Raw genomic sequence first — 19,812 nt, 5'->3', positions numbered from 1 at the left:
GGTTATGTGCTCAGCAGGAGTGCTCATGAGTGTGTGTGTGAACATGATAGCTAGTTCTGTAGCACACACACAGGTAGATTGAGAGGTAGACAAATTAACACACACTTTTTGTAACAACTCTTTAATCAAGAATATAGCTTACATGACTATATTGTTGTATTCACGCTGGCATTGCCAATACACTGGCAGCATTAATCTTATGTACAATCTATATGAAGCAACATATGCAGTCTTTGTCTACTAAAACTATTGTGGGGAAAACTTTAAACTTCTTGTACAACAGATCTAAAGACTATTTCGATATTAGAATGCTGAGTACAATCATGACATTTGTACTGCAACCATTCCTTTACTCCATGCAACCTACGTTTCATTAAGCATGGCTACACTTAGTCTAAAACTTTCACTATCTTTCTTTTAAGAGCTAAAATGCAACAAACAGTCTAAAACTTAACTAGATTCATATCTATTTTATGTTCTGTGATTAATATGATCTAAAATGTCAACTGTGTAGTAAGTACAAATAGACAAGGACTACATAGAAGTATAATTTACTGTAACTTTCTTACACCTTCTTCATATCTTATTAAGTACAAGAAAGACAAATGCATGAAATATTGTTGATGACAAAATCAAAGCTTCACACTTTTCAACTTAGAGATACATTTGCTGGAGATCCTAAACTCATTCTTAGGAACTTTAGTGGTACGGATATATGTTCAGAAGTATATCCCCCCATAGCCAAGAAACCACAGGGCAATGTATTTTCCATGCAAAGACAATTGTGACTGATCGAGGATCAGATTAGCACTGTATTACTCTTTTATACTGTACGATATACCTCAGAAAATTATTAACAATTTAAAATGCTGTATATCACATACATTTAAAAAATAGTTAAGACGCGTGCATGAAAAAACTATATGGAGAGAAGTCTAGACTAAAGTCTGAAGGTTAACAGATTTTATCTCTGCCTTCCTTCTACAGATTCTGCCATCTAATCAAGTCAAGATTTTCAATTAACAAAGGATGACATGCATACATACTAGTACATGCATGTATGACAATAGGATGACAATTATAAGCATATTTTCAGCTTTTACATTACTTGTCTACAAGTGTGATGGAAATGTATGAATGATCCCTTTTCAATGCAGACAGACATGAGGAATGTTGCAGTTGTACAGGGTTACTGTGATCAGGACTCCTCCAGAGCTGGTAGTTCCCTCTGTACTGCCCTCAGAGCTGCCAGTGCCTCCACACTTATGTTCAGGGCACCGATCACCTCTTTCTCATCATTAACATCAACAACTGGAATAAAAGAAAGGCAATATGTTTTGACCAAAGTAGAGCATGTGCAATTCAGACAGCTGAACTTTTTGGCACACATACTTTGTTTGTTATGTGACCGAATCACAGTCCACATCTTGCTAAATTTCTGATCCACTGAGCGACTATGGAATCCTAACCTACCATCTATGTCCTGTTCCACCACATCTGCTCCCTTCTCCAGGATCTGGAAAGGCACAAACAGATTATGCACATTTTCCTCATCAACAATACAAAACTACAGTTTTGAACTGGGTTGCATACTCACAAAATTTTGGCTACAAATGCATGTTGTATAATCTTCTATATATCATTCAACATTTACACTTGGGTTCACAACTCATGTGGTGAGGTATTAATAATATTGCAGAATATGAAGGACAAACTTAAAATACTCAAGAATGTCTGAAAAAAATATATGTTATCCTTATTATCAGATGGCTCCTTATCTCATCATTACACAATATAACTGTAAGTGCATTTACTTTAAATTTGCTGTTGCTTTATTTTGCAGCAGAAGGATAAAGATATTTTCTCAGTATATTAGATTTGTAGTGTAAAAAAACACATGCATACCTGCAATGTCGTGATTTCAATGTATGAGATCACTGTGAAAACCTGGAAAATAAACCCACCTGTTTGAGGTCCACATAGGCATGTCCGATGTCAGCACACTCCCCCTCCTCATCCTCAGGTTCATTCACTACTGTGAACTTGATCCTGCAAACACACACAAATACATGTACAGCATATGCAAATGCCAATGATGGAGAATACTAACATTTTATGAATAATCCTCAGAGTCCTTTTCAAGTCCACTGCTGTGTTTTCAACACATGTATAACATTTTCAGTATATCTAGGCTCCAAAAACCTAACCGTCAAGTATATCGTGCCTGTAAGAAATGGACTGATCTTTTTATCCTTAAAGGATGAGGCTACAATGTTCTTATTTATGAAACTGTAATTCTGCAGTACCCACCTTCCCTGAGAGGGGTCCCCAGGTAGCAGCATGCTGATGAGATAGTCTCTGGTCAATTCATTGTTCTCAGCGTCTACATGGAACACTGCAACACACAGGACACAGAACAGAGTTATTCTAAGGTCACATACATTTCCACATTTCCAAACCGACACCTGGCCAGGCATTTTGCAGGAACGAAAACTATGCTATAAAAGACAACAAATCACACAAAGTGTCATATGCATTATCTATTGTGCATTGTGTATTTATCTTTGCATTGTACTTTTATTTTTGCATCTCCACAAACAGCTGGACCGGGTGGGGAAATTAGAGGCTTGCAGCAATCAAATTAAAATGGGCAATAAGGTTGGGTTGCTTTATACAGCAGCAATTGGTTTTTGATGTGCCCTAATTATACTGATTTAATTTAGTTGACCAGGGTGCTGGGCCGAGGTAGCAACGTTATTGGGCTGATTTGACATGGCCAAGTTGATAAAGGGCAGAATAGTACTGATCCTAGGCAAAAAAACATAGAATTTCCTCGTGACATTTCCCCACATACCTCTCCTGAAGTTGTACTTGATGGGTTGGTTAGGCCGCGAGGGTTTGGGCAGGGAGAACGGCGTCTCCGTCTCCTCTGGCGGCCGACCCAGGAACCGATACTCCACAAACAGCATGCGCACATTCCCATCATCCAACACTGCTGCACCACCATTCAGTTGGAACTCAAATATGGTGACTGTCACCATGTTGTTAGCCTGTGAGGGATAACATTTACCAATAATTCTTACATGTCAGTACCATGCAAATCAGGTTAGAAACACACTACATTGTACATGCACACTGTGTCCTGTCAGTATGTTGATGCTGCAGAAACATATATTAATCTCTATATTGTTTTCTTAATAGTATCAATCTAGAATAGTCAGCAAAACTTTCTGTGAAAAAAGGCACCCTTCTACAGGGCATGTCAGTACAGTGCTACATGGTACATACCAAGCATGCACCCTCTCACCACTGTTGTTCCTATGGTTAACCTGTAGTACTAAAAGAGTATCCTACTGAAATAGATTTGTACCAGTCTATTCACACAAATTTGATGAAATTTGTTCAAATTTTAGTAAAAAAAAGAACTATGTGAAAATGTACAAAACTTATGAAAAATGCAAAAATCAGAATGTGAAATGTTAGGCATCCATGATTTCTGTACACATAACCGGTAGATACACCATAAACCTTTACCCTGAGATATAGGATGACTACATAAACACACAAACCCCCAGGCTTTGTCCAAGTGATTGTGTCATAGACATGACAACATCACTGTCAGATTCCATCTCATCAGTGTCATCTCCATCCTTCTGTGTAAGGCCCTGATTCAAAATGTCATTCTGTGAGAAAAAGCTGCAACTCTGATTTTGAAGACTAAGGCATGTCCTTACCCCAAAATGTCAAACCTCACCAAACAATCACCATGGAATAAACAAAGTGCAAACTTAATCTAACAACTTTGGGCAGTCTTTGAAGTTTGACTATGGATTATTTGGGAAAGGAATGGGTGCTGGTGACGGCCATGATAGAACCTTAAGATAACAATGTAAGGATGACACAACCAACAAGTATTTCATGTTAAAATGGGGCAACTCAAATCCCTTCCTCCCCCAACACACACACACCTGTAAGCCCATGGCACCCACCAAAAACATTTGTGAACACGGATGTCACTATCAACACCAATTCCCACCAACAAACACAAACAAAGGGAAAATCGGAATACTACAAAACAGACTTGTTTATCTGTAGACCAACTTGAAGATGCACCAAAGATCACATCGTCATCTGGATCTGTTTCCTAAAAGTTAGAATAGCATGCACTATCACACAAGTTCATCTTATATTCTGGAGGTTTTGCCACCTTGACAATTCTGCGCTAGGCTGTATTGGAGTCATCTTTACATCTTATGATTATCAGTCGCAATGTTAAGTCCCCATTAGCCATTGAGAGAGATAATACTAAAATGTTTTATACATTGGAAGAATTGTACAACATTCTTATTCCAAGCAGGTACTGTAAAGGCCAACTCAGTCTGCAGTGATTTTATCTTGGAGAGAAAACTTAGTAGTGTTCATGGTGGTTATAAGTTTGCGATAGCCACATACTACATAGTAATGGAAACACCAGTTCTAGTACTTCTACATCATGTAAGCTTGTGGTTAGCAGTCATTGCAAAAAACACAAACATAAAACCAACTCAAAAAATTAAGAATTACAGTACTGTAGTACTGTCACAGAAAAATACATGTCCCCTTATCGTAATAAAGGTAGACACCATTTAATATATAATAAGTACATGTACTTACATCTGCTAAAGCACTAGTCTGTCTGGTGGCAGCTGGTCTGGACATCACCACATCAGAGTCTGACTCTAGACTCTCACTGACATCTGTGTCCACCTTCTCTTCTTCTTCCTTCTTCTTAGGAGCTGCAGGCATGACCACATCGTCTTCCTCAGAGCTGGGCTCATCTGTGAGTGTGTACGAATAGTTCAGTAGCAGTTACACTGACAGAAATCTTTGGTACACAACAATTATCTACATACAAATGAACATTCTACTGCAATTATTGAAATTTTTGGGTGGTTTTATGTTTGCAGTTTTTCTGGTGACGTGTTCACTGTGAACTTGTGAAACCACCAATGTTTCCACTACAGTAACTGTACAGTACACTACAACAATATCGGAAACTTTTTCTCCATTTTCTCCTTGTCACAAAATTGAAACACGCATTTACAGTTAGTGGTAACTTGTGAAGGTTTTATTCTGTACCCACCAATGTCCTCCTCTATGTCACTACTTGGCTTCTCCTCAAACATTGTGTCCTCAATCGGCTCTGTCTTCCCAAGCTGCAGCACACAAACATATACATGTAGCACATAAGACAGATCAACAACAAGGTTCCACTGTGGAGCATTATACTGATTTGATTGATTTGAATTACCACAATACTGGTACTACTACTGTACCTAAGTAGAGCACAGGCAGCAATCACTAATGCATCCCAATAGCAGACAAATGACAAGCATGTAAAATGATAATGACAAGCTTAATGCTAAGTTTAGTATCTGGAGAGATCATATCAAAACTCATTGTAGTTATAATAGAAGTGAAGTCAAACCAGAGGGAGACTACACTACCGAGCAGGCAAATAGAACAAGGCCTATTGAGCAGAATCAACAATTCAAATGTAATAAATTGGTTTTCCCTCTAATTTAGAGAGCAAAACAGTTTATCCTATTGAGAGCACACATGAAGACCTGTAGAAAGAAGACACACAGACAAGTGTACACATGTGTACCTGTTCCTCTTTCTCTGACTCTGGTTTAGTGGTCTCGTCAAGTTCTTCTCGTTTCATTTCCTCAGAGAGAGACTGTGAACGTTTGATATTTAGCTAACATGATGCAAACAAAGAACTGTCTAGCGCAGTTGTATGTACAACCTAGAAATGAAAATGTCCTAGTGCATGGCAACAATAGGAAGACAACAAAATGATTTCCACAAAAGTTGTCTGCCACTATTGATGAAAAGAGACATGTAAATGACAAAGCAAGGCAAAGTAAAAGAAGGGTACGCATCTGCATTGCTCTGAACATGGAAAATCATATTACTATGGAGACACACATTTAGCTATTACACTATGTTGGGTGTTACTGCAAACAAATGGGGAGTGACAAACAACAGTTAACATATACATACCTCCTCCTCTTCTCCCTGGGCTGAATCAGGAGTAACAGACACAGTAGAGCTGCTCTCCTCTGCATCATCAACAACAGGCTCAGGTTCAGGCTCAGGTTCAGGTTCAGGTTCAGGTTTAGGTTCAGGGACCACTGGTTGTCTTGCTCTTGGCACAGGTTTGGGAGCCTCTGTTCTCGGGGATGGTGGAGGTTTGGCCTCCGGGATAGACTGGAGATGAACAACAGCAACAGCCCAGATATGAAACATACTTCTTACCTTTACACTGGCTGTAGGCACCACAGACTTATCTCTTGTAAAGAGTCATTTCCATTTGAAATGGCTACTGCCAAGCATATCACAAGTTTCTACGATGCAAAAACATGCAAAAAAACATTTCAAGTAGAAAAGTAACATTTTTGCAAAAATGCAGAATGTTTTCCCTGTAGCATTTCATCAAGCTACTGGCCTACAATACAATTACTGTACAGCTAATATAATGCAGATGTAATGCTGTTGTTACTGGCAGTTCTAATCTCTGACTGGTTCATGGCAGAAGAAGTAGACAAATAACATACACAGCATGTTTCCCCTATTGGGAAAAACATTGTTACAAATGAATCAACAGCAGCTTGGATTCAAACCTGGGTAAAACCCCTAATCCTGATGACCAAGAGTGTTCACAGTATACACTTCAGTGAAAGGAGGTTTATATCTATTTCCTTCAATATGAGTAACAAACTATTGAACATTTGATACGAGCTGCAAAAGAAATCATGCCATACTTTTGCACTAGACGGTCTGGACACCGTCTTAGCGCTGGACGGACGTGATGGAGTTTTGGCACTGGTTGGTCGGGAGGGGGGTTTGGAGCCCGGAGGTGAGACAACCACAGATGGAGGGTGCTCTGGTGATATTGTACGAGGGGTAGAAGCTGCTGATGGAACCTGAAATACAAGTACATTTATGTCATATACCTGGTCTGCGGGTGTTATAGACCATTCCATATCTCACTGGAATTTAAATGAGTGTACCCCACAGGCTTTCATAGAATGATTCAAACGCACTTCACATGGACAGCTGTCAAAAATGTGAATACCAGATTCATACAATGGACTTGCTGTTCTTAGTTTACAAATTTTCTGGAGGACACCAATTTTTTTTCATTTTCTGCCACATTTTGCATAAAAATATGTGTTTCTTGGGTGAGCATGATACAAAAAACAGCACAGTGTATTCTTCATCACTAGTATTGGTCCCAGCCTTCTTGTGGTCGGGCTGGTACCTTGGGTGACATATATAGAATACACTGTGTTGCATTCCTTATGTGCATAGATCACAGACATGGCTCAGAATTACTCAGAAATAAGAATACCAAGTATACCTTACTACATCTTTACAAAGGGATCATACAGAAACTTTTGAAAAAAACTGTTGTGACATACCTTGGGGGTAGGTACAGTGGGTGGGGTGATGTGCCCAGGTGTGGATGCAGGTGTGACAGAGGGAGGGATGGGGCGCAGGGCTGCAGGGGGCACAGCAGCAGCCAGCTTCTCTTCCTCTCCTGGCAGTAACAGGGGTTTCTCAGGGACCATGCCAGGGGCAGCGGCAGCCTGGGGAAGGGGGGCAGACATGTTCTGCTTAAACATCGAATGAAACAACACACTACAATGTATGTTGTTGAAGGTTAGACATCCAGTTAATAAGACATGCCAAATAGCAATTACTCAAGCAACTGGATATGATTTTGGAAACAGTCAGACATTTCAGATAACATTCATGAAAGATGACTGATGTTATCTGAAACGTCTGACCATTTCCAAAATTGTACACATACAGTTGCTTGAGTAATTGCTATTTGGCGCGTAACCTACTACTTAGCTTTGTTATCATCACATCTACTTCATCTGATGCAATTCATCATTCTTAGCAATCATTCTATAGTTGATAAAGCTAAAGAAAAGAAGAAATTATTCCTGTTCTACCATGCCTTCCCATTTGCCTTTTATCTTGGCAAAGGCCATGGTGATAATGCAATAAAGACTAAAAATGTATGTACTGACCTGCTCAGGTGTCATACTGGCCATGGGTGGTGGCAGGTAGGCATACTGCCATCTCAGGTGGACTTCCACTGTACCATTCACACTGTTGTCAGTCTATGGGGACAACACACATCAGTTGGGTACAAAGTATTAGATAAGATATGTCAGACTGTTTGATAGATTATGCATATTGTTTAATAGACCAAAAGTCAAAATAAGAAATAACAAAGGTAAAAATGTATAAAGATTCTACAGTGGCCTTGTGGCAGCATCTCTTCTCCATAAGTCAGAAACATAGGACTTCTGCAAGCTCAACTAACTGATCCAATAGGCGAAGCAGGGATTACGAGGCTGCTCAGGAAATTCCCTACCCCATTTGGCAAAAAACAAACAAACAAACAAACAAACAAAAGAGTTACAGCAGAAAGAACTTCTCAAGGACCTCACCCTTTTGAGTTCAAAGACCCCCTTGATGGCCTTGTCGTGTGCTAGTGAGATGAGAGGAACGTTGGCCCTGCCCAGGTAGGCTGTCTCCTCAGGGTCTGTGTCATCAAATACATACAGCTCCAGATGCTGGGGAAAAACACACAAAATACAGCAATGAACAACTTGTGGGAATGTTGTAAATACTAATCAGACAATACAGAAAAGAAATGAAAAGATAAAGAAAGTTTTAAGATTGGAAGGTACATGTATTGTGATTATAAGATTATCTCCAAAGCTCCCTTTAAGGTAAGTAGGAGGGTCTAGGAACATGTATGCAGGCATGTTGGATGTCAATGTGTATCACAATATAAAAAGTTGAAGTCAACCTGTCCCTAAGGACAGGATTCTTCAAGTTTATCGTTGTTTGTCTCAGGATTGATATCCTATATCTACATAGCACATACATTTGTTCAGTCCCCCATAAAAACGAACAAAAAATCTACAGATGTATACAAAAACTACATGTGCACAGTAAAAGTTGAGAGCTTACAGCAGACTTGAGGTAAGTGTCCAGCTGCATGTCCATGGGTACAGGGTACGTCTTGTGGTCGTTGAACTGTGGTGAACTACTGGACATGATGATGTCTGTGTCGTGGTCAGGGAAGTCAAAGAACTTGTACACCACATAGGGGCTGGGCTGAACTCCTGTGAAAATAAGAGAGACATATGTTTGTTTTGTCGAACTGAGAAAAGCACACAAATCTTTCCACCATTAGGTTTGCAAAGCAATTGGCCCCTGCCTTAAAAAACAAACACTAGGAGTCCAAACCTAAATCACTTACTCCCTGTCCCAAGATTTATCTACCACTAAAAATATTAAAGTCCATAGCATGTCCAGGACACTATTGAAACAGGATCTGCTGCAGTGTTGTATAAAGCCACTAGGAGGCCCTTTATCAAACTTGATCCATTCTTCACAGCTCCTCAGCTTTTCAAGTTATGATGTCTACAAACATAGAAACACACATGCGCACAGAACTGAAACAAACACAGACAAACAACCGGCATCTAAAAATAACCTTCATGGTGGGGGTAATGATTCGTACAGAAAGAGGAACTGGAAGCAATTTGATATAACATACCATCTCTTCTTGCAGTTAGGTCAGAACATCTGACCACCCTGATGTGAAGGTCATTGACATTGTCCTTGGCACGAGGCGCAGTGGACTCATCCAGAACCTGCAAGGCCTGCTGGGTAGCTCTCTCATTGGCTGCTATGTACCCAAGAGCCTTGGTCCGTTCCTGCAATAGTTTAAGGGAAAATTGGCCACAAAAAGAGAAGAATACTGTATATTATCAAAATCCAGAAGAAAAAAAGACCTTCGTGTAAAATAGATCAGTCTTTTTGGAAACAGAGACTAATTAATTCACAATCACTTGGCCTGTCATTTGCGCAACAATTTGGAAAAGACTTACTTTACACTACACTAGAATATTACAAGCTGACAGTGTTATTCTTGAAAAAAACTATCCTTGCCACCATGGCAGGGAAGGTAATAACCTTGAACCCTAACCTTGAATAGTCTGAGTGCCTGGTCCATAGGTACCCTCAGTCGGATCCAGTATTCCACTGTTCCAAAGTTAACCCCCTCAGGACCTAACACAAACAGAACATTTAGTAAGCATTCCAACGACTTGCCGGTTACTACATTTTCCCAATTGATCTATACCAGTTTTAATGAAGCAACAAAAACATGAAACAGCATTCAAGTTGACATTTTCACACATTTTCTCTGTACCTATTTCTAGACTGCTGCATATATGTCACTTCTACAGATAAACTACTAGACTGTATAGCAGTGTGATAATTCTTCTCTTTCTTACTAGTCAGGTATGTTGTGTTGAATATTCTCCCCTGTGGCTTGTCCAGCAAGTCCCTAAACTTGAGTTGGCAGACTGCTAATGTCGTGTAGTCCAGACCCATAGCTTGGTGTACCTCAAGAGTCGTAGACTCCTACAGATCAAGGAGGATATTAGAGTGGATGTCTGATTCAAGCACAGTATTCACAAGTGTCATACAAGTACAGTTTTGACAGTGATCACTGTTGATATACATTTATCATACTTTGATTCTAGATGCTTAGTGGTTATACATTGTAACTGCTTGATATCTTCCATTTCAACTGTTCCTCAGTATGCATGGTCTCATAAGATCTGATCATTTGCTATAACTAACTCATATAACCACCTCATTCGCTTCACTCACTCATTGGTTTTATTTGGTGATTGTAGCAAATGACTAGGCCTTATAGACATGAAGTGTAACAAAGACAAGGTGCAGTTAGTTAGTTTTCTTTATACTGATAAAGAAAACTGGTGAAGAATCTGTACTCATAGTATCCCACAAAGTTTGCTCACCTTTTGCAGATAGTGTAAGAAGAAGTCATCCACTTTGACGATATACTTCGAAGTAAACTTGAATTCTGGTCTGAAAACAACAGAACATCTGCATTTGAACAGTTCATTTTCAGACCTTGAGATGATCGATACCTGAGATAAAAATTTCTTCAGGTAGCAAAAAGACTATAGGATAAACATAGATGTTTAATATTGTGTAACAAGAACCTGGTACAATTGACATCATTGTGACTTGCTCTAAATAGGTACCCCCAATGACCTGACAGTCATGCACAATGTAACTGTGTGGGTGTACGTGTAGCCATGAGTTATCAATTCATGCTCCACTTGCTCCATCATCACTTCCTGCCTGTCTACAACACTGGACCAGCGCCAAACCGGACTTTTAACTCTTCAAGTATCCTATTTCACCATTTGCATCTTACATCCTGGCAGGCTGCCACTCTACAATATTCAGGTAACTGTGGACACACACCAAGACAAACAAACTCACACACTTATTATATATTACAATACCTCCATTTTTATGGCAGTACTAACTACCAGTTCTTGACATTGTACTTACTTGGCACCTCTGACAACAGGGGTTGTCTGCAGCTCAAAGTCATAAAACTCGTATGTACAGAACAGGGATGGCTCAACATCTGCCAGGTGGTGTAAGGCCTCCTGTGATAGCACCACCTAACAAGGGCAAAAGGAAAGGTACAGTATACATAATTATACAATGCATGTGTATTGTGATTGAATCCCTAATAACGATAGTTCCAATTCTTTATGTAAAATTACTGGACTTAATCTTTGCTGATTTGAAGATTGTATTGCAGTTACTGTAGCTATTCTGTAATTCTTGCTATGCCTATATTTTGCTAAATCTATCACACTGTCTTAACATCAATCATTTTGGGATAAGAACAGGTTATAACATTGCTCTCACTTTGATAATATGGATCTCGAAGAGGTTCTCTCCCCTCTCCAGATGTACTGTCTCATCTATCTCCTCTACTTCCTCCTCCTCCTCCTCTTCAGTAGGCTTCAGCTTGTACTGCTTGGTCCCATACGCAACATCCCTCAGTTGTCTCTCTAGTTTCTGTCAAAACAAGTAGGACGGGCGTTAAGAAAGTTGATATCAAACCAGTTCAGCTCATTGAAAGGATATCGCTCCACTGATTGTGACAAAGAAGACAAAGGCAATTTTTACTATTTACAAAATAATTAATGTACATAGATGTACCAGGGAAATTCCCCTAGATATTTTTGACAAGTATTGCATGCATGAACAGTGGAACACAGCGACCTTTTCCAGTACTGTGCACTTAAGGTGAGCATTGACAAGACTACATTTTGTTCCTTGGCACAACTTTAAGCTTCTACAACACAGTACCATTCTTACACATCTCAAAGGTTCCTTTTGTTTCTTCAATCATGAGAATAAAACAGATACTAGTATACAGCCCTTCATTAAAACTAACACAGTTACAAGGTTAGAAATCTATATAGACCATGTGGGATTTTTGAGATGCATGAAAACTACAATGGAAAACTGTTAGATACCACACTGTTGTCTTGTACCAGACTGACATTAATGCATGCATACCTTTATCCTTGCAGCCCTGATGTCCAGCAGCTTGGCATACTCCTCTAGTTTGGTCTCATACTCCCTCCTCAGGTCTTCCATCCTCTTGGACACACTCTCCACCTGAACACAAGAAACAGCAGAAACTAGAGTTCAGCAATCTCATACCTCCAAGAAATACTAGTAGATTTTATGCAAATTACTTGCTTATTTGCATGATTTATGCATGAAAATGTTCCACTTCAACTAACATTTATGACAAAATTATAAAGTTCCCATCATTTATCTTTGAGAAGTTAAATTTATCTTTAAGAACAGTGGTAAGTGTTTGTATATGTACCTCAGTCTGGTAGTCCTTGTTGATCCTGTGCTGTATGATGAGCATGTTGCGTGTTTTCTCCAGCTCATTAACCGTGTCTGCATGCTCAGCCTGTAACCGCACCATTCTCTGTTGCAGGTCTGCAATATTCAAAGAATGTGTAAGCATCAAGAATAAAGAGCTTTTACTTTCTTGTTAAAACACTTCATTGGCTGATTCACATTGCTTGCAAAGTTGGCATTGTGGAACTGCTACAAATATCTGTTCTACAATCTAGATTGTGTAACACCATATTAATATATAAGACTCTGTAACAGGAAGAATCCAAAAATACAATTTGTGACATGTGCCACCTCATAGATAGACATCAAGTACACAATCTGCTAAAGTATGACTGACTGTACAAACAATTTGTAAGCTTACCTCTGCTTTTCTCCTCTTCCACCTTCTCCAAAAAGTCCAGGTTCTGACTTCCTCTCTCTTTTCTTGTCTATGAAGGTACATAGAATATACAAAATCATGTGAGATGGGCCTTCATGTTAACACATCAAGGCTTGGTAAGATAAATGTCAACTTAATTGTACATATACTTCCATAATAATTATGACCTACTGTATTTTCCAAGATAGACAACAAAACTGTCACAGCCATACCAACCTTAATCAAAACTAATGCCTCTTCCAGCTCCTGAAAGTCAACAGCACTTTCCTGAAGAAAAAAAGATCACACCATATAACATATAAGTTCACTGTGTTTGTGAAGACTTTCCACAATGGCTCTTTGAAAAGATTAGTATGCCTTCCATTGTTTTTTACATTCGTTGATGATCTCTTTTTTTATATAACTGTCCAAGCCAAGCATTTTCACGCAAGAGCTAGCAAAGGAAACATTTGATGTTCAAGAATAAAAATCCTAACAGTATGTTTACCTTTGTGAAAAACTGCATCTTCTGTTTGAGTTCATCCAGCTCCTGTTTGGTGCTGTAGTACTGGATCTGCAGGTTCTTCTGCTCTTCTCGCATCTTATCATTCTGACCTGGTTATAACAGAAAATGAGGGGACACAGTCATATGACATATTCCAAGTCTACCCATTATCTGCAGTACTTCCAATATCCCACTTAATTGGAAACTGGAATAAGACATATCATCTTGCATGTACATGCATACCAGTACAAGCATGCATACCAGTACTTCTACAAGACCAGTACTTATATTTTACAGTTATTAAATATGGCTGTCCCATTAGAAGGAAATATCAAGCTATAAGCCTGACACAGCTATGGCAATACTAACGATAGTGGATTAAGCAAAGTGATATATTTTCTTGACTTTTGACAACAGCCTGGCCTTGATAGTCATTTATCCTTATGGAACACCTTGTATGAAAGATCTTACCAGTAGAAACCAGATGTCAAAAGTAAGAATACAAAATGTAGGACACTTATGTGTATCCTTAGTCAAGAAGAATTCTGTCCACATGTTTTCAATAATTGATGCTCAATGTATGATTCTAACACATCCTTAGCTATCAATAAGTGCAGAATGCCATTTCTTACCTAAAGATGTAGATTTGTATCTGCATGCACTATCTACCAATTAATAAATGGTAATGTATACAGAAGGTGTGGTTGTCTAGAAATCTTGCCATGCAATAGCTTAGTAAATAAATGAACCCAAAACTATATTGTAATACATCAGAGCTCAAAATCCTCTCATGGGAATAGGTGCACTGGTACACCTAACCTGAAAATGCAGATGCCAAGAAAATATAGAAAGGAACAATGAACCCAATTTCTACACAAGAAATACAACAAAATAAAGGCATTAATATTTTTTCAGTCACTTACCAATGTACAATTTAATTTACATACCTAGCCCTACAGAAAAACCCAAATTGAAAAAACAAACAGATGCACAGTTTCAATTTTGAGTACACAAGGGTGCATATGCACACAGAAAATTAAGCCTGGTACATGCTTTGGTCACAAAAAAACAAAGTATATGCTACTTTCACAAATCACCACAACAACAAGACCTAAGAGACAGAAATGAAAGAAAGCCATCCAAGATTTCCAAGACACGGGCAGAATACCTTCAGCACCTGATTGTGCCGGTATCTCCGGCAGATTTTCAAAGCCAGCAGGTGAGAAGCTATCAAAGAGAGAGGAGCTAGCACCTGAGGTGTGGAGGGAAGAAACAACAGTGGAGGAGAAGAGCAGGTTATGTGAGGAAGCATCTGTGAAGGATAAGCACTTATGGAAGTCACCACCTTTGTAGAAATGCACAGCAATAAGTTGTTCAACAGTTTTTATTGTGCATGTGCAGTCATGATGCATTGTGGTGCAAAGTCAAAATCTGTGCCCCTGGCTATTTGCAAGTTATCCTTTGTGTACAAAATACAGCCCTTAAACTCTGGCCATAGACAACAATCCATCGCAACTGCACATGCACAGCTGGAACTGTGAAACGGCTGATTACAAAGCTTCAGCATGCAGGGGATTTAGTAGATGCAGGTTTGCTGACATGAATATGAGAGGAAGTTATGATACACAATCATGTAACTGCAAGAAGTCAGTAAATACTATGAGCAACTTAAACAATACATCTGTCACAGTCTGTTTGTAAGCAGTAATTTTTGGGTGATATTTTGTTCCATCACCTGCATTTCACTACTTGTATACTTCCTATCACGATCACCATAGCTCTATAATCAGACTTGTACTGGCTTACTTCGTTCTAAGGTGACCCTGTCCAGTACATCATTCTTTTCATGCAGGTCAGACTTGAGGGTGGCCTCCAGCTGAGCTATCTGCACCCTCAGTTTGGTCTCTGTAGCTCTGTGTTGCCTCTCCCTCTCAGCATCAAAAGCACTAGCAAGGAAAATAGTTGATAAAAAGTCTCCATTTAGAATCAATGAGACACCTTTGGAGCACTTGTATTTCTTCTGATAAGGAAATAAATATTATCTACATAAAACAACTTATTGCGTATAAGGACTTCTTGTACAACAACTTTTAGAAATGTAAAGCTGACTAAAATAAACAACATCATACCTCATCTGGAGCTGTGTATTGGCCTCCTTAATGATATCATTCTCCTTTTCTAAGTCTGCTACTCTCTCTTGGAGCTGAAAATACAAGAACAGTGTGTAAATATGGTTCTCCTGTCGATTCGACAGATGAGCAGGCAGACAGGCATTTACCTGTTTTGCCTGACCTGCACATGACTTTTTATGGTGAAGGAGGGGTGTGCAATTCCTTCTCCACCCTCTCGTCTACTGGAGCACTAAGTCTCACAGGGACAGAACTGTATGACAGGTGTGAGACGGCTTCAGCAGATGCAGCTTTGTTATTTGGAGTATCCGTCTCCTAGGAGGACTTCCAACCAAGGATGTGAGGAGTTCCTCGTACCCCCGTAATACATTGCGTATTATATACATTTTATATGAAGAATACTTCTACAGGCTGTTTCATTAGTAATATTAATTGATGTCAAAGTTGAAAATTTTAATTGCAAACTTCAATTGGAGGGTACTATTTTATCAAAGCCTTTTCAATGTGCAACAGCCAACAGCTTTGAAAACCAGTATCATCACACATTAGAACAGACTATATATCCTGGCACCTCATATGAGGATGAACTGAACTGAACTGATATCTCCTGACCTCTATGATTGTCCTGTGTGCTGTAGCTCCCTGCTTCAGGTCGTTCTGTAGCCTGAGGACACGGTTCTGCTCAGCCTTCAGGTGTTCCCGTAACCCGTCCATCTCACGCAGCACCTGGTCATGGCTTCCCTTCACTGTTCTCAAATTCTGGAGGATTCAAGCAAATATTTCATGTTTACCTTAATGTATGTGTATGTATGTATCTTCATAGAAGCAAACATTTTGTTTTAGGTAAGTTTCTTTCTCTTCTGCTTCAGTTCCAAACAATGAAACACTGAGTCCTTTTAACAATAGATGGTTCAAAGATACGGTACAGAACTGACCTCCTCCAAGTTGGTGTACTTGGCCTGCATGGCTGTGAGCTTTGTGGCCTTTTCTTTCAGCTCTCGTTGTAACCTGATCATGTCCACATTCTCCTGAATGCTCCCCCTGGAGATGAAAACCATAGTGCACATTATAACTACTGGTACTATAAAATCAAGGACCATACTTCCTTCACCTTTCGCGTTGGATTTTACATGATATGTATATATATTCCCTCCCCACGTTCTGTTGTCTGGGATGGCTACTAGCAGAGGTTTTTTTACACCTGTATTCCATCTTGTATGTTAAAGTCAATTCTGTACATATGATCAACTCTATATGGCAAATGTGACCACATTTTTGCCATTGATACAAACATTAAAAATCTACATTGACCACCTGTCCACATAGACCAGATTTTATTGGTCCATCTGACTGTTTTTTGGGGAGGGGGGCAGTTTTGACTATAAACCCTCACCTCTGTCCAGCTGCCATCTGTTCCCTCATCCTCAGCAGCTCCTCCTCATGTTCAGCATCCTTCAGTCTCATCTGCTCCCTCAGCATGTCTGTCTCCCCCTCCAGGTCCCTGATCTGGTCCTGCAGGTTGGACACCAGGTCCTCCAGGCTGCGGATCTCCTCCCGCGCCTCCTCCAGCAGGCTGTGGCCGTACCGCGGCAGGACGCTCGGCTGGGTGGACCGGGAGGTTGCCCTGAAAGCAGGAGGGTACCAGGATCAATCTCATTTCTGACGCTACCACCAAAATTTTTCAAGGATTCATAAACACCATTAGCATTGCCAGACTTGGCGAGAGCAAAAACAAAATGTAAAGAAAATTCAGTATATATTCCCTCAGCTAAAAAATTACTCTATAGTCTTCTGTACAGTTATACAAGAAAATGAAAGAATGGTGCAACATGCAATATTGAAAGAACATGATTTCTATGGCTCAGATGCATGTGTTTGCAGTGAGCAAAATACAAATCCCTCCATTACGTGCATGACATTGAATGGCCTATGGCTAGGCTAGCAGATGAGAGATAGACAGGTCAGAGGTTTGATTCCTGGCATTACTGGCTTGACATCCTCTAGTAGGCTCTACACAACTTTCCTCACTCCACCAAGGTATAAAGGTAGGTACCTGACTTTGGTTGGGGAGGTAAAAATATGGTGAAAGAAGAAGGAAGAGTTTGATCCTTCCAATACCATGCCTAAGACCCACTGCCTGTACAGTCTCATAAGGCTATGGAACCTTTTCCCTTAACATACAGATACCTTATAAGCTTGAAAACAGTGAATGACACTAGGTTTGGAGTACACATAGCGTAACCACAGATGACTGACCTGACATCCTCTGGTCCCTGTACCCTCATTCCTGGCTTCAGTCTCTGTTGTACAGCAACCATCTGGCCTACTTTCTTGATGCCCTACATATACAGTAGACACAGGCAATTAGAGATTACATAGGAGGCAATGGATCTGCAAATATTTCCCATTCAACACCTTGACAGTAAGTTACAATAGTGTGGAATAGACTCTGAATAGTTGACATTCATACTTACAGTATTGATTCTTGACTGTACACCTGTATAAGGTGTATGCCTTTTGCCTTGGGAAGACAACTGCTGTTTAGCTACCATCACCTGAAAAGCACAAATACATCTTTGTCAAACTCTCCAATAACATAAGTACAACAGTCCTGCTGAAATTCTATACAAACCATTTTATTGCAACTGTTTTATGCTCTTAAAATAAAACCTTAAAGTGTTTCTATTTGCTCACCTTTTCCTTAAGCAATCTATTCTCTTTTTCCAGGTCCCTTATTTTTCCATGCAGCTCCTCAAGCATTTCTTCTGTTTCAATGTCTCTGCCTCCACGCTTTGCAGGGCCACCTATATTGGAAAGACGTGTGAGAAATTCAACGAATGCAAAATGTAGCAATGGCAAACGTAATGACAAAAAGAAGCAGGGTGTTTTTTAGGTCTTGAAGTTCAGGAAGATTATGATAACTAATGGGCTAAATTATGTGTCCAAGTATCCAAGTACCCAAAAAGTCAAAACTAGCGATCCAAAATTTAGATTCTTTGTGAACTACTTCAATCTAGATACAGTAGCAAAAATAATTAAGTGCCAGTTCTAGATGCACAAACCTGGCCTAGCAGCACCACGAGCAGCTCCTTGCTGGTCAGCTTTCTTCTTGTCATTGACAAGTCGAAGAAGCTTAGTTGCCATCCTGTAGTTAGTAAGAAGGAGACACAAAATGAAACATTTAATATCTTTACCAATCATCCTAGATGACCAACAGAAGCTATTCTTCTGGAACAATTCTATTCAACAAAGATTATATATCATGTAATGTTTTAACAACATGCGTAGCTACAGAACATACCGCTTAATCTTATCTTCCTGCTTGCGCCCATGTCTCTTTAGGATGATGTTCTCTTCGTACAGCCGCAGGTACCGATCTTCCAACTCATCCCGGTTCAACTGGGCAACTATCTGGCGCTGCTTCACCTGGATCTGGCCAGGGGGCTCTGCAAATGGAAGAGAGGAATACTGTAAATGTTGACATTTTTTTGGGAGGGGGGGTTAATGATCTTGGAAACATTTTCACCACAAACTGAAAACTTCTGGAAAAATTCTTGTTCTGTCTTCTGCAGGACCCCCATTTTACGTCCCTTGCAAGACGAATGCACTCCCTTACAACATATCCAAGCTGAGCTGACCCTGGGACTGAGCTCGGGTCCTCAGTATTTCTATCCGAGACTTACCATTTTCCATGCCCCCTGCCCTCTGGAACTGTGGTCCATCCCTCACTGGGATGTGGTCAAACCCGTCATCAGTCATGATCACACTTGTCCGGACATTGTGTTTCTCTCCCTCTTTGTGAAGTTCTGGTAGTTCAGATGCTACTGTAAGTGTAACAACAAAAATACCGGTAATTGAGAAACAGGTACTATAATTGAAATGTTTTTTTAGGTACTTGCCACAGTGAAGACACACAAATATGTTCAATAAATATTTTTTTTTAATTCGCATTCATTAAA

At 39.7% G+C, this 19,812-nt stretch overlaps 1 protein-coding gene across 4 annotated transcripts; it reads right to left on the bottom strand.

Annotated features, from left to right (window-relative positions):
- Positions 1–105: 105 nt before the first annotated feature.
- Positions 106–19,658, bottom strand: LOC118417270 (protein fantom-like). Of its 4 annotated transcripts, XM_035822770.1 has the most exons (38): positions 19,537–19,658; positions 19,155–19,299; positions 18,916–18,998; positions 18,548–18,657; positions 18,328–18,408; positions 18,110–18,192; positions 17,247–17,477; positions 16,789–16,894; positions 16,466–16,612; positions 15,854–15,927; positions 15,531–15,670; positions 13,728–13,834; positions 13,457–13,507; positions 13,223–13,289; positions 12,821–12,939; positions 12,502–12,603; positions 11,842–11,994; positions 11,473–11,588; positions 10,908–10,977; positions 10,374–10,503; positions 10,064–10,146; positions 9,632–9,791; positions 9,040–9,194; positions 8,511–8,636; positions 8,085–8,177; positions 7,467–7,634; positions 6,807–6,968; positions 6,046–6,252; positions 5,648–5,719; positions 5,123–5,195; positions 4,654–4,817; positions 4,082–4,144; positions 3,570–3,665; positions 2,855–3,050; positions 2,311–2,395; positions 1,965–2,049; positions 1,474–1,516; positions 106–1,311 (listed from the first exon to the last, which is right to left on the bottom strand). In XM_035822770.1, the coding sequence occupies exons 1-38, from the start codon at positions 19,610–19,612 to the stop codon at positions 1,199–1,201; spliced, it is 4,335 nt and encodes a 1,444-aa protein (XP_035678663.1). In that variant the 5' UTR covers positions 19,613–19,658; the 3' UTR covers positions 106–1,198. The 4 variants fall into 4 exon arrangements, with proteins under 4 accessions (XP_035678663.1, XP_035678664.1, XP_035678665.1 ...); XM_035822771.1 differs by lacking the exon at positions 4,082–4,144 and having other exon boundaries at positions 5,648–5,721; positions 6,045–6,252; XM_035822772.1 differs by lacking the exon at positions 5,648–5,719.
- Between the last annotated feature and the right edge of the window lie 154 nt (positions 19,659–19,812).

Source organism: Branchiostoma floridae, chromosome 6 (assembly GCF_000003815.2).
Source record: "Branchiostoma floridae strain S238N-H82 chromosome 6, Bfl_VNyyK, whole genome shotgun sequence".
Lineage (NCBI taxonomy): Eukaryota > Metazoa > Chordata > Leptocardii > Amphioxiformes > Branchiostomatidae > Branchiostoma > Branchiostoma floridae.
Note: the sequence above shows the minus strand (reverse complement) of the source record. Positions and strands in the feature narration are given on the sequence as shown.

Coding starts and splice junctions, on each gene's coding strand:
- LOC118417270 (XM_035822770.1), bottom strand. CDS start 19,612: ATGACTGATGACGGGTTTGACCACATCCCAGTGAGGGATGGACCACAG. Junction 9,792..10,063: donor AGGCACTCAGACTATTCAAG/GTTAGGGTTCAA, acceptor AAACTATTGCAG/GAACGGACCAAGGCTCTTGG. Junction 1,312..1,473: donor GGTGGAACAGGACATAGATG/GTAGGTTAGGAT, acceptor CTTTTATTCCAG/TTGTTGATGTTAATGATGAG.